At 42.6% G+C, this 14,400-nt stretch overlaps 1 protein-coding gene across 2 annotated transcripts; it reads left to right on the plus strand.

Annotated features, from left to right (window-relative positions):
* Positions 1–2,318: 2,318 nt before the first annotated feature.
* si:ch211-11k18.4 (sarcalumenin) lies at positions 2,319–13,663 on the plus strand. Of its 2 annotated transcripts, none has more exons than XM_061749440.1 (12): positions 2,319–2,610; positions 4,854–4,965; positions 5,083–5,176; positions 5,333–5,387; positions 6,950–7,090; positions 7,234–7,394; positions 8,924–9,022; positions 9,112–9,257; positions 9,409–9,580; positions 9,685–9,797; positions 12,855–12,939; positions 13,027–13,663. In XM_061749440.1, the coding sequence occupies exons 1-12, from the start codon at positions 2,487–2,489 to the stop codon at positions 13,081–13,083; spliced, it is 1,359 nt and encodes a 452-aa protein (XP_061605424.1). In that variant the 5' UTR covers positions 2,319–2,486; the 3' UTR covers positions 13,084–13,663. The 2 variants fall into 2 exon arrangements, with proteins under 2 accessions (XP_061605424.1, XP_061605425.1); XM_061749441.1 differs by having other exon boundaries at positions 2,600–2,719.
* The last annotated feature ends 737 nt before the right edge of the window (positions 13,664–14,400 follow it).

Below are 14,400 nucleotides of genomic sequence, written 5' to 3' on the forward strand. Positions count from 1 at the left end.
AACAAAGCTTCAACAATTAGTGTCCTCTGTTTCCAAACGTTTATTGAATGTTGTTAAAAGAAAAGGTGATGTAACAGTGGTAAACATGACCCTGTCCAAGCTTTTTTTGGAATGTGTTGCAGCCATAAAATTCTAATTCTTTAATGATTATTTGCTAAAAACAATGTTTATCAGTTTGAACATTAAATATCTTGTATTTGTAGTGTATTCAATTAAATATAGGTTGAACATGATTTGCAAATCATTGTATTCTCCATGGCGGCACGGTGGCCGACTGGTTAGAGCGTCAGCCTCACAGTTCTGAGGTGCGGGGTTCAATCCCCGTCCCCGCCTGTGTGGAGTTTGCATGTTCTCCCCGTGCCTGCGTGGGTTTTCTCCGGGCACTCCGGTTTCCTCCCACATCCCAAAAACATGCATTAATTGGAGACTCTAAATTGCCCGTAGGCATGACTGTGAGTGCGAATGGTTGTTTGTTTCGATGTGCCCTGCGATTGGCTGGCAACCAGTTCTGGGTGTACCCCGCCTCCTGCCCGATGACAGCTGGGATAGGCTCCAGCACGCCCGCGACCCTAGTGAGGAGAAGCGGCTCGGAAAATGGATGGATGGAGAATACATCCATCCATCCATTTTCCGAGCCGCTTCTCCTCACTAGGGTCGCGGGCGTGCTGGAGCCTATCCCAGCTATCATCGGGCAGGAGGCGGGCTACACCCTAAACTGATTGCCAGCCAATCGCAGGGCACATACAAACAAACGAACATTCGCACTCACATTCACACTTACGGGCAATTTAGAGATTTCAATTAACGTGCATGTTTTTGGGATGTGGGAGGAACCCGGAGTGCCTGGAGAAAACCCACGCAGGCATGGGGAGAACATGCAAACTCCACAAAGCCGGGGCCGGGGATCGAACCCCACTCCTCAGAACTGTGAGGCTGACGCCTTAACCAGTCGCCCACCGTGCCGCCATCATTGTATTCTGTTTTTATTTATGTTTAACACAATGTCCCAACTTCATTGGAATTGGGGTCGTAAATGTGATAAGACTACAATCACAGTGACCTTTCGCAGGCTGAGCTTTACATGTGAAAAGAAGTTAATGACATCACAACGTTTTAATCTTTACCAGTACAGTAAATGAGACGTATGTACAGTACATGAAAATTAATCCAATTGTTTTTACATTGTACTCTACTGTGCTATATTTTTTTATATCTGAAAGTGACCCCTTAAACACATTTAAAGATGGTATCTTGTTGAATTTGGAGTCACTGTGTGATCCTCTTTGTATTGTGGTAACAGGAGAATGTTGATTTAGAAATAAAATCTATGTATACAAGACAAAGACAACCCTCTTATAATATTCCACTGCAGAAATATAATTCGTTCTGTTGACTGCGGATTGTTCCTACACCACTCATTGTAATGTCTGAGAGTTCTCGAACACTATAGCCTAGTTTACGAGGTGTGTCAAACAAAAATCCCAGGGCTGGAGTCTCAGATAACATAATTTAAATCCAAACAACAACTACAAGTTTGCCCCTTCAAAATAATCACTCTGGAGTCTAATGCACGTTCGCAGCCTTCTCTGCCATGCTGTCGTGCATTCCCGTAATGATTCTTCCGGAATCCCCTGCACCTGTGTCTTCAAAACGGGTTACCCTGATGATTCCCTTATTCTTGGCAAATGGGAAAAAAATGCATGGAACCATGTTTGGTGAGTAGGGAGGTTGCTCCACCACAGTAATATTCTTCTCAGCCAGTAATTGTTGGATGCTTAGGGCATAAGCACGTGTGTTGCCATGGTGAAGCAGCCATGAGTTGTCCTGCCACAACTCTCGTCTCTTCTCTTGCACTGAAGCAAACGGTGCAGGATCTTTCTGTAGACGTGCTGGTTGATTGTCTGGCCCGCATTGAAGGGGAAAACTTGGATTTGTTGTTTGGGTTTGAAATATATCTTTTGTAACAACAGTCCTGGAATCTTTCAGACACATCTTGTATATTCACTGCTAAGAATGACAGATATACTAACTGTACAGTATTATCTTTCAACTGTTAAATTTTTCTCAGTGTATCTATTGGTATTTGATAACGTGTTGTCAATATATTCAATTTGTGTTAATACAAACATTTTGGGTTTAAATTAATGTACAATTTAATTTACGATTCCATCTTTTAAATATAATATAATAGTTTAATTATTTTAATTGACTTTATTTAATCAAACAGTAACCCTATATTGAAATGATTACGATTGGACAGTTCACTGACTACATCCACGCGCAAATGTACTACATTACCAACAAGCCATTGCGAAAAAGCCGCTCAATTGACGACGTGGCCTACTGACGTCGCTTTCCTGCGTTGTTGTTTCAGCGTACCGGGGCGATTCAAACGAGACAAGGAGCCTGCGCTCATTGCAAGTGGAAGCTTCGGCTACAGATGGTTTATTAAAATACTTCTTAACCGTTTGTATTTGTAAGGCACAATGTCTGGAAAAAGCAAAAGCAAAAGCAGAAGCGCAGCAAATGCGGATTCAATATCTGGTGGTGTATCCTGCGACGAGCGCATTTTGCGGGATTGCCATCAACTGTATACGGAACCCGACAGTGGTGAGTTGGCTGAGCATCCAGTTGAGGGAAAAGTTAGCCGGTGGACATGCTAGCAAGCCGGTTGGCTGTTCCCGAATGCCGGGGGCAAACTGTTAGCTAGCTAGCTAGTGTAAGTAAGCCACACTTTGGGGATCGTTGTCATCATTTCTCGTGTTAGGGCCAAAGCAAATGTTTGCTAATTCGTATGTTACTTCATTTTAAATTGATCTTCTGGGTGGGCTACTTTGTCCTAGCTTTCCTTAAACATAGCCGTCGCAAGAATTTCTGGTTTGCCATCAAACAATGGATGATAATTTAGTTAACACGTCTTATTAAAACTATCTGCTCTCTTTGTATGCGGTAAAAAATAATTCTGAGATGTGCGTGACATATCTGCCCATTTTTGCTGAAGCTACTCTGTGTCCAAGCACTGATACGACCCACAGCTCGTGACCATAGGTGAGGGTAGGAACGTAGATCGATCGATAAATTCAGAGCTTCGCCTTTCGGCTTAGCTCCTTCTTTATCACAACGGACCGATACAAAGTCCGCATCACTGCAGACGCTGCACCGATCCACCTGTTGATCTCCCGTTCCATTCTTCCCTCACCCGTGAACATGACCCGAAGATACTCCTCCACTTGGGGCAGGATCTCATCCCCGACCTGGAGAGGGCACGCCACCCTTTTCCGACTGAGGACCATGGTCTCAGATTTGGATGTGCTGATTCTCAACTATTCCGTTTTATTTATTCAGTGAGCTTACTTGCATCTTAATGACACAGGGCCACGCTCCCTGTACATTCAAGAGACACAAAAATCCCAAATAAGCAAATACTATTTTTGCAGTATTGCTCAGTTTTTACACCAAGTACCACCTAGAAGGTACTCACTGGTAGTTCTTCAAGTAACTTACAGTCATGAAAATTCAGTAGTTTAGTGTTCATAAAATAAAACAAGACTGATTTTATTCCTAAAAATTACATTTAATTTTATTGTAAGCCACTGTAACATTATGCACAGTTTGAAAATTAATACTGCTCTTAGCCATAGGGGGAAATAACGTTAAAGTAATGATTCAATTCAAATATATTGCAGATAAAATGTAAATAAAACTCTACCTAAATAAATACTTAGAACAAAGATTAAATGCAAACATATTGAACTTGAAAGTTAAATATAACTGAACAGTGATGCTTTCAGGTACCAGTACTAGAGTGATATCTGCACCACCTGTGGTACCCATACCACACTTGGAGAAACACCGCTAATGAAATCAAAAGGGAAAACACCAATGTAATCTTGAACAGGTTTCTGTGTGGGCCGATATTGGCGTCTTTCCCTTTTGGCTGTAACCTGTCTGTTCTTATCACTCCCAAAGAGAATCTCAGCATCTTCAACTCTGCCACATCCAGCACTGTCTCCTGTCTTCTGGTAATTGCTACTGCCAACTATTTAGTGGAAACAGTAGTCTATTAGGATGTGCAAATCAAGAGTGAGGAATTCAGCTTGCCCCGTTGTTTATGGGGGATAGGGACCAAGCCCTGCCGCAAATAGCGAAAATCCACAAATATGAGAAGCCATCCCTAAGAGGAATTTGCAAATGTGTATTAATGCCAAAAGATGGCAGCAAAGTACTTAAAATAGAGAGGACCATAAAGCATCAACTCAATGCATCCAGTGTGTACACGATCATGAATTATGTTACATACTGTAAAAGACCGTAATCATAGTTAAATTATTCTACTCAAAGAAACCACCTTAACATGACATATTAGCTAGCATAGCATACTAGCCTAAGTAACACGCTAGCACAAACTGGCGTAACATTACACGTGGGGAAAAAAAAATATACACACTTTACACAAACGATATTAAGACATTAAACTCACCTTTTGGCATTGACACCCAATAAGAAATGATAAGGAATTCAGGCAAATTGTAATGGAGCAAACAGGAGAGAAGCAGAAGCATACTTTGATATTTGACAGTGCATTAAAGGACCACCAAGTGTGCCAAGAAAACGGGACATTTCAAATGCAGATGAAAAAACTCTGTCAATGGATTAAACCTAACAACAGCACCAATCTTGACACCAGATGGCACCAAAGTAATAATTTTATTGCTTTGGCCTGAGCACAAAAACTACAAAAGATTTACAGCAAATAATGATAAATATGTAAATATTTGTATGCCAAACTGCGAATACGTGGGGGTTCACTCACTGTATTTCATAACTCTTAACATGTTCATGGGTGTCTTCAGGCTTGATTGCAGTGGCTGAATCTGTGGGTGTAAAGTTGCTGCCCCCCAGGAAGAAGATCACTGTGATGCTGATGGGCAACCACTCTGCTGGGAAAAGCTCCTTCATCAACTGGTATTTTATTGTATTTTTTGTCCTGATCTTTTAAACTAAATTTGCATCTGTAACACTTAGTCATTTAAGTCTTTTTCTAATTAGATTGGTGACAGTTTAGTTTTTTATGGCATTCAGGTATGTTGAAGAGCACATCCAGCGTACTGGTGTCGCTATTGAGACCCAGGGATTCAGTTTTGTGACGAGCGGGCGCAAGAGAGAATCCCTCACAGTAAGACTGTCTTTTAATATTTAAATATAAACCCCCAAATTAAGCAAACCCAATTCCAACCATGGGTCACAGTGTTAGCCTGAGTAACTTCTATAAATAATTATGTTTAAACAATACTTACTGTACGTAGACAATGACTCATCTCTGTTCTTTTAGGGAAATGCTACCCTTCATCTATATCCCCACTTCAAGCCTCTGCAAGAGTTCCAAGGTGAGCTTTCCAAGAAAGTCTCCTCATGTTCTAGAGATTCATTTCAATTTGAAATGTGGACTCGTCAGACCACGGAACACTTTTCCACTTTGCATCAGTCCATCTTTGATGAGCTCGGGCCCAGAGAAGCCGGCTGCGTTTGTGGGTGTTGCTGATAAATGGCTTTTGCTTTGTATAATAGAGTTTCAAGTTGCACTTATGGATGTAGCGCCGAACTGTATTTACTGACATTGGTTTTCTGAAGTGTTCCTGAGCCCATGTGATGATATCCTTTACAAATTGATGTTGTTTTTTATGCAGTGCCGCCTGAGGGATCGAAGGTCACGGGCATTCAATGTTGGTTTTCGGCCTTGCTGCTTACATGCAGTGATTTCTCCAGATTCTCTGAACTTTTTGATGATATTATGGACTGTAGATGATGAAATCCATAAATGCCTTGCAATTGTACGTTGAGGAGCATTGTCCTTAAACTGCTCGACTATTTTCTCACGCACTTGTTCACAAAGAGGTGAACCTCGCCCCATCTTTGCTTGTGAATGACTGAGCAATTCAGGGAAACTCCTTTTATATCCAATCATGGCACCCACCTGTTCCCAATTAGCCTGTTCACCTGTGGGATGTTCCAAACAGGTGTTTGATGAGCATTCCTCTAATTTCTCAGTCTTTTGCCACCTGTCCCAGCTTTTTTGGAACGTGTTACAGCCATAAAATTCAAAGTTAATGATTATTTGCTAAAAACAATAAAGTTATCAGTTTGAACATAAAATATCTTGTCTTTGTAGTGTATTCAATTAAATATAGGTTGAACATGATTTGCAAATCATTGTATTCTGTTTTTATCTATGTTTCACGCAACATCCCAACTTCATTGGAATTGGGGTTGTAAATAAACAGGAATGCTTGGTACATAATTTAAAAGAGTTCTGTGCAACACTGTGCTCTTTAAGTGCAAGTGCTATAAAATGATATTGGCTGTGTTCAGTAATGCACTCCAAGTGCGTTCTGCGTTGTTGGAATGTGGTGTTATTCAGTGCGTCACACTCTGGGAGTGGCGCAGCATACTCTGGCCGCTCTGACTGGGGAGACAGAGTGGCAGGTCGGGGCGAGAGATTTGAATGACCTCATTCACCATTCATGTACCGTGGATATAACTCCAGTTGGTATTGTTCATAAATTCAAAGAAAGGGAGCATGGTCTGCCTCTCAGAACAGTCGCACTCTCACAGTAGAGTTAGCATGTCAAATTGAATTTTCGAAATAAACCATTGTCGTGTGCTCTTGCTGGATAACGGGTACATCTACAAACTGTAATTTAAAGAGCCAAGTGCTGTATGACACACTAACAAATATGTATTATTGCAGTTCTAGGATGTTTTGGGGGGGAGAGCTGTATTGTATCAAAGTGAATTGTTTCTAATATTTTGCCCCTTTTTTGTGGATAAACAGGTAACACATTTTTAACAGCTCTTCTATTCATTCGTTTGCGTATTTTATGTACACGATCAAAATAAGACATTTGTATCCGAGTTTTTATCTTTATTCCCCCTATGTCTGTTTTTTTAGGTGTATCGGCGTATTTGAGCACAGAGATTTGCACATCACGGCAGAAACGTTTCAGCCTGGTGACTTTTGTGGATTCACCTGGGTTGGTGGATGGTGATATGAAGTATCCCTTTGATGTGGATGAAGTTGTCCTATGGCTAGGTGGGCCAAGACCCATTATTTTTAAGGAATACAGTCTAGTTCATCATTTACTCATTATCACTTATGAGGACAACACTTAACATATCCTTTTTTCTTTACTGTGTAGTCTGGTACAGTAATGGACTTCCCTCTGTCCCACTCAGGTGATGTCTGTGACCTGATACTGGTCTTCTTTGACCCAATGGGTCAGGCTCTGTGCAAGCGTACCCTCAATATTGTGGAGGCCCTGAATGACAAACATGGGGATCGGCTACGTTTCTATCTCAGTAAGGCTGATGAAGCTGGGGGAGAGTCTGACAGGCAGGTAGGTGCAAACCAAATGGGCCTGTCTCCTCCCTTTTATTCAGCTGAATAGAAATATCGGTACATTGATGGTGATGTGAGAAACGCTCGTCAGTCTAGCTCAGACCCCAGGCATGCCAGGTTAGATCAGGGTCCTGTCTTCTGCATCCAAGACCTTAATTAAGACTAAAGCTTAAAGGTCCAGTATTTTGGCTATTTAGACCTCCACAGAGTGACTCTCTAACATGGACTTAGTATAAAATTGTAAATTTTATTTAAAAAAAAAAAAAAAAAAAAAAAACCTAGGTTTTGTCGTACGAGTGTCCGCAAAAGGTCCCTCTGACAGCTACTCCTGTTTGACCCAGTTTTGTATCAGTTTTATCCATATTTGGCAAAGACCCAAATGACCTGATTTATCATGGCGACTCCATCTGCACCTGGAATTGGCTGAGTGTTGGGTATTGTGCTGGCTGGCCTTCGCACCCGCATTTTAAATTTTTTTTTATTAAGGTCCTATGCCTACAGTATGTGTGGCACTCTGTGTCGACGCGCAGGAATTGTTTTTCTTAAAATCCCAACTGTTTGTATTGGTAAGCTTTTTAATTGGCTAGCTGTCTAAATGTGGGAATTCACACCTGTCAGCCAAGGAGGCTACCAGCACTTGGATAAGTTCTGACAAAGCAAAGTGACCCAGTCTGCTTTCTTCAGGCAGAGAGAGCAAAATTTACCTCTAATACAGACAGGTAAAACACCAGTCCAAACAGCTATATAAAAAAATGTATACAAGTTCAAATAGTTATGTATAATTCAAAAGATTGCTATAAATTGACATAGGAATACAAAATAAAAAAAAAATAAAAAAGACACTACAACGGACTGTACAGACGCCATCCTTCTAGCTCCTTTTTCAGCAACAAAAAGCGGCATAGCCGTGCAAGTGTGTTCATAGAGGAAAGCCGCTCCTTTCTGATACAGTGGTACCTTGACTTGCGAGTTTTCTTTATTCCGTGACCAAGCACGTAACTTAATTTTTGTATATCTGGTAAATTTTACTTATTCCTGGCCTGACTTTCAACAGACCTGACTTTCAACAGCCATATAAAATAAATTACTAAAACTGCCTTCTACCATCTGAAGAACATATCCAGAGTGAATGCTTGCATGTGCCAAGCAGACCAGGAGAAGCTCATCCATGCTTCTCTCAAGTAGGCTTGACTATTGTAATGGTCTTCTGACTGGACTCCCCCAAAAGAGCATTAAACAGCTGCAGCTCATTCAGAATGCTCCCGCTCGGGCTCTGACCAGAACAAAGAGGCCAGAGCATATTACTCAGTTCTAAAGTCTTTACACTGGCTCCCAGTCAGCTTTAGAATAGATTTTAAGGTTATGCTACTGGTCTATAAATCACTAAATGGTTTAGGTCCTGAATACATGAAAGAAATGCTAACAGGTATTCTTGATATATATTTTTGAAGAAAAAGGAACAAAAAAAAAAAAGAAATGGCATCATTGGGTTCTGTCTCACTGTTTCTTTCGTCTTTATTCTTCTAGAGAGTGATGATGCAGATTGTCCAAGAGCTCTGCAAACGACCAGGACTCAACAAATGTGGTTTTGACATGCCCACCATCTACGTTCCTAATCCAAACAAGGTACAGTTAGATGACTGTGCACCTTTTAGCCATGTGATGTGCACCCAACAAATTTGAAGTGCCGGATGGGTTGTTGCTTTTGTTTGTAGCCGAGCCGCTGTGTCAACCAGATTGAAGATGTGTGTCGCACCATTGAGAGGACCATCAATCAGACAGTCCAGAATACACTCAACTCTCTGGAGAAGGATTGTGAGGTCATTAGTGAAGCCATCATTGATAAAATGACCAACGACAGGTACCAGCCATAACAATAAAATCTCCTTTTGTAAATTGAGAAGTATTTAATAATATGCACCAATAGTGTTTTATCGCCTGTAAACAATCTTATACTATATGTAAACTCTTATTTTTATTTTGGCCGAAGAAAATGACCTTCCATCTCACAGGCAGATCAGTATTCAGAACCGACGGGCTCGCTGCAAGAGTTGCTTTCTGACACTACTGGGCTTCAGCATCCCCATGATTGTTTTGGCCATACTGCTGCTGGGCACTTTGTCCAAGGAGGTCCTGGAGATGGGTTTGGGCCGCCAAGGCATTGAATTACTCTCCCTTTATCTGGTTCGTGTTCTCAATACTCCTGTTTTTCTTGTTTTTTTTTGTTTGTTTTGTTTATTGAGCTGTCTGTTTTGAAGCAGTCACCACTATCTCTTTTGTAACCCCAGGTTCCTGTAGTACGGATATTTGAATCGATGTCTGGAGAGCAGAAGCTTTACGGTTGTGTTGGGATGTTCCTTGCCTCCTTCCTGGTGCTCATCTTTGCACGATTTTCCTTCAGGTACCACAATTATATCTCGATTCCAATCATAATGTTAAGAATGCATAATATCACTAAGTTAACATTAAACCACACTCGCTTTGTACTGGAGATGCAGTAACGCTAATGCCATTACACAGAAAAAAAAAGAAAGTTTTATTTTCTGTCAAAGATATATTAGTGTACTGTAACAATATCCATCCATCAATCCATGGATGATAATTTAGTTAACACGTCTTATTAAAACCAACTGCTCTCTTTGTATGCGGTAAAAAATAATTCTGAGATGTGCGTGACATATCCGCCCATTTTTGCTGAAGCTACTCTGTGTCCAAGCACTGATACGGCCCTTACTGGCCATTTAAACAACTATTCCGTCCATCCATTCATCCATCCATTTTCTATCGCTTATCTGAGGTCAGGTTGCGGGGGCAGTAGCTTTAGCAGGGAAGCCTAGACTTCCCTCTCCCCACCCTCTTCCTCCAGCTCTTCCGAGGGGGTCCCAAGGCGTTCCCAGGCAACCCGAGAGACGTAGTCTCCCCAGCTTGTCTTGGGTGTCCCCGGGGTCTCCTCCTGGTGGGACATGCCCTGAACACCTCACCAGGGAGGCATCCTGGAGGCATCCTAAACAGATGCCAGAGCCACCTCATCTGGCTCCTCTCAATGCGGAGGAGCAGCAGCTCTACTCTGAGCTCCTCTCAGACGACCGAGCTTCTCACCCTATCTCTAAGGGAGAGCCCAGACACCCTGCAGGGGAAACTCATTTCGACCGCTTGTATCCGGGATCTTGTTCTTTCGGTCACGACCCACAGCTCGTGACCATAGGTGATGGTAGGAATGTAGATCGACCGGTAAATAGAGAGGTTTGCCTTTCGGCTAAGCTCTTTCTTCACCACAACGACCGATACAAAGACCGCATTACTGCAGACGCTGCACCGATTCGCCTGTCAATATCCCGTTCTCTTCTTCCCTCACTCATGAACAAGACCCCAGGATATTTGAACTCCTCCACTTGGAAGGATCTCATCCCCGACCTGGAGAGGGCACGCCACCCTTTTCCGACTGAGGACCATGGTCTCAGATTTGGAGGTGCTGATTCTCATCCCAGCCGCTTCACACTGGGCTGTGAACCGCTCCAGTTAGAGTTTGAGATCACTGCTTGATGAACCCAACAGAACCACATTATCTGCAAAAAGCAGGGATGCAATACTGAGGCCACCAAACCAGACCCCCTCTACGTCTCGGCTGCGCCTAGAAATTCTGTCCATAAAAGTTATGAACAGAATTGGTGACAAAGGGCAGCCTTGGCGCAGTCCAACCCTCACCGGAAACAGGGACCGAACAGCCCGAACAACATACTCCCGAAGCACCCCCCACAGGACTCCCCGAGGGATACAGTCGAACACCTTCCCCAAGTCCACAAAACACATGTAGACTGGTTGTGTGAACTCCCATGCACCCTCGAGGACCCTGCCGAGGGTGAAGAGCTGGTCCACTGTTCCACGGCCAGGACGAAAACCACACTACTGCTCCTGAATCTAAGATTCGACTTCCCGACGGACCCTCCTTTCCAGCACCCCTGAATAGACCTTACCAGTGAGGCTGAGGAGTGTGATCCCCCTGTAGTTGGAACACACCCTCTGGCCCCCCCTTCTTAAAATGGGGGACTACCACCCCAGTCTGCTAATCCAGAGGCACTGTCCCCGATGTCCACGCGATGTTGCAGAAGCGTGTCAACCAGGACAGCCCTACAACATCCAAAGCTCCACTCCTGGGGCCTTGCCACCGAGGAGCTTTTAAACCACCTCGGTGACCTCAATCCCAGAGATAGGAGAGCCCACCTCAGAGACCCCAGACTCTGCTTCCTCATGGGAAGGCGTGTTGGTGGCCACAAGTTCGATGACACAAGCACAAAGTCCATCATCGAACGGCAACCTAAGGTGCCAAGTGCACGTGTTGACACCCTTATGCTTGAATATGGTGTTTGTTATGGACAATCTGTGATGAGCACAGAAGTCCAATAACAGAACACCACTCGGGTTCTGATCGGGGGGGGCTGTTCCTCCCAATCACGCCCTTCCAGGTCTCATTGTCATTGCCCACGTGAGCATTGAAGTCCCCCAGCAGAACAATGGAGTCCCCAGCGGGAGTGCTCTCCAGCACCCCCTCCAAGGACTTCAAAAACGGTGGGTACTCTGCTGTTTGGTGCATAGGCACAAACAACAGTCAGGATCCGTCCCCCCACCCAAAGGCGGAGGGAGGCTACCCTCTCGTCCACCAGGGTGAATCCCAATGTACAGGGGCAGAGTCTATACCCACACCTGCTCGGCGCCTCTCACCATGAGCAACTCCAGAGTGGAAAAGAGTCCAACCCCTCTCAAGAGGACTGATACCAGAGCCCAAGCCGTGTGTGGAAGCGAGCCCGACTATATCTAGTCAGAACTTCTCAACCTCACACACCAGCTCGGCCTCCTTCCCTGCCAGAGAGGTGACATTCCACGTCACTAGAGCCAGTTTCTGTAGCCGGGGATCGCATTGCCAAGGTCCCCGCCTTTGGCCACCGCCCAGCTCACACTGCACCCGACCCTTATGGCCCCTCCCACTGGTGGTGAGCACATGGGAAGGGGGACCCACGTTACTTATCTCCTAAGATCATTGGGACACACAATCCCCTCCACCACGATAAGGTGACGGCTCAAGGAGGGGTGTAACAATATATTTAATATTATTGTGGTTGTAAAAGATTAATTGTCCTTTCTGTCATCTAGTGAAAGCATTTCATTGTTTGTCTTGTCACTATACTGTATGTCGCTGTCATAAATAAAAGGACAAAAACATTGTTGTAGTAAATAATAAAATTTCAGACCATTTAAGTGATATTGGATAATTATTCGCAGAACACCTGATGAGTTTAAGGAACAGTGGTTGAGAATAATTGGGTACTACAGTAATTTAGTGGCCAGCAAATGTAGGTCTCAATGTTTTCAGGGTGGCAGTGAAGACTATAAATTAGGTTCACTCGCTGAGGTTTTTGCTCCATGTTTACATTTTGGAGTTCTTGGTGTTTACTCTTTGCAGGACTCAACCAACTCTGTCAGGCAAGCAGAAAAGACAACTGCAGGAAAAGTTGGACTTTGTTCAGGAAGTGGCAAAGACCAAAAAGGTAGTTCATGTGTATAGATTAGATTGCTTTTAATAATACTGGAATAAACACCAAAATGTATGTTTGTCAAACATGTTATACTTACAGAAAAAGCTGTATGAAGAGTATCTGCGGCAGAGTGTCAGTGATCATGACATGAACTAGAGCCTAAAATGGACACAACATGGACCAAAACAACAAAAAACAAACACTGCCAGCATGACACACCAATAGCTTTTGATGCTTTCCATTTGAACTACAGCTGCAGAAATCTACTCCATAGACCTTTTTAGACAATATTATCTCTGAAAAATTACCTTAGAAGAATCAGGCCTCATTAAACAGGCACTATTACTTATTTTTCACTATATATGGATGTTTCATATTTGTTCTTTGCTTCTGCTCCACTCAATCATGATTTCAGACTAATACCACTCTAACTTTTGCTAAGTATTTACAATATTTCTTTATCTGAGAAATTGAACATTGTTTAATAACTATATGTGGCACTGGTTTTGTTATTTTTATTTTTTAAACCACATACCAGCTTTTTATACAGTATTTTGTCTTGGATTTCCAGAATTAAGAATGGCAGGAGACATTATGAATTTCACTTTACATATAGAATGTCAAAAAATATGCAGACTAAGCAAATAACCTATTTCTCAGTTCAACATCGTGGTTTTGATCTTTTCACATTTCCCAATCTAAACTTAAAGAAATAAAGTTTTCAATTTACAAAGCTTTTCCTTTGTCTTCAGAATTACTATTCAGAACTTTGTCTTTTCTCGCTGTTATGACTGTTTACACTTCTCTGTTGTCAAAATGAACTGGCTCAAAAGTCCCAAAGGATAGAAAATATAGCCACAGATTCTAGCTTATGTAATTTCCATTGGAAATTGGTCAGATGTTTTTATGGCAAATTGGAAAGTGAGTTTCTACTGTACGGTGCTGGTCATATAATTAGAATATGAAAAAGTTGATTTCAGTAATTCCATTCAAAAAGTGAAACTTGTTTATTATATTCATTACACAAATACTGATATATTTCAAATGCTGCTTTTAATTTTGATGATTATAACAATCACAAAATTTGAATATTAAGACTGACACAAAAAAATAAAAAATTCTAGAAATGTTGGCCAATTAAAGTATGAGCATGTACTGTACAGCACTCAATACTTAGTTGGGGCTCCTTTTGCCCGAATTACTGCAGCAATGCGGCATGGCCTGGAGTCGATCAGTCTGTGGCACTGTTCAGGTGTTATAAGAGCCCAGGTTGCTCTGATAGTGGCCTTCAGCTCTTCTGTATTATAGGGTCTGGTGTATTGCATTCTCCACTTCACAATATCCCATAGACTTTCTATGGGGTTGAGGTCAGGCGAATTTGCTGGTCAATCAAGAACAGGGATCCCGATGTCCTTAAAGCAGGTACTGGTAGCTTTGGCACTGTGTGCAGGTGCCAAGGCCTGTTGGAAAATG

This window comes from Phyllopteryx taeniolatus, chromosome 16, assembly GCF_024500385.1.
Source record: "Phyllopteryx taeniolatus isolate TA_2022b chromosome 16, UOR_Ptae_1.2, whole genome shotgun sequence".
Taxonomy (NCBI): Eukaryota; Metazoa; Chordata; class Actinopteri; order Syngnathiformes; family Syngnathidae; genus Phyllopteryx; species Phyllopteryx taeniolatus.

Coding starts and splice junctions, on each gene's coding strand:
- si:ch211-11k18.4 (XM_061749440.1), top strand. CDS start 2,487: ATGTCTGGAAAAAGCAAAAGCAAAAGCAGAAGCGCAGCAAATGCGGAT. Junction 2,611..4,853: donor GTATACGGAACCCGACAGTG/GTGAGTTGGCTG, acceptor GGGTGTCTTCAG/GCTTGATTGCAGTGGCTGAA. Junction 9,581..9,684: donor AATTACTCTCCCTTTATCTG/GTTCGTGTTCTC, acceptor TTGTAACCCCAG/GTTCCTGTAGTACGGATATT.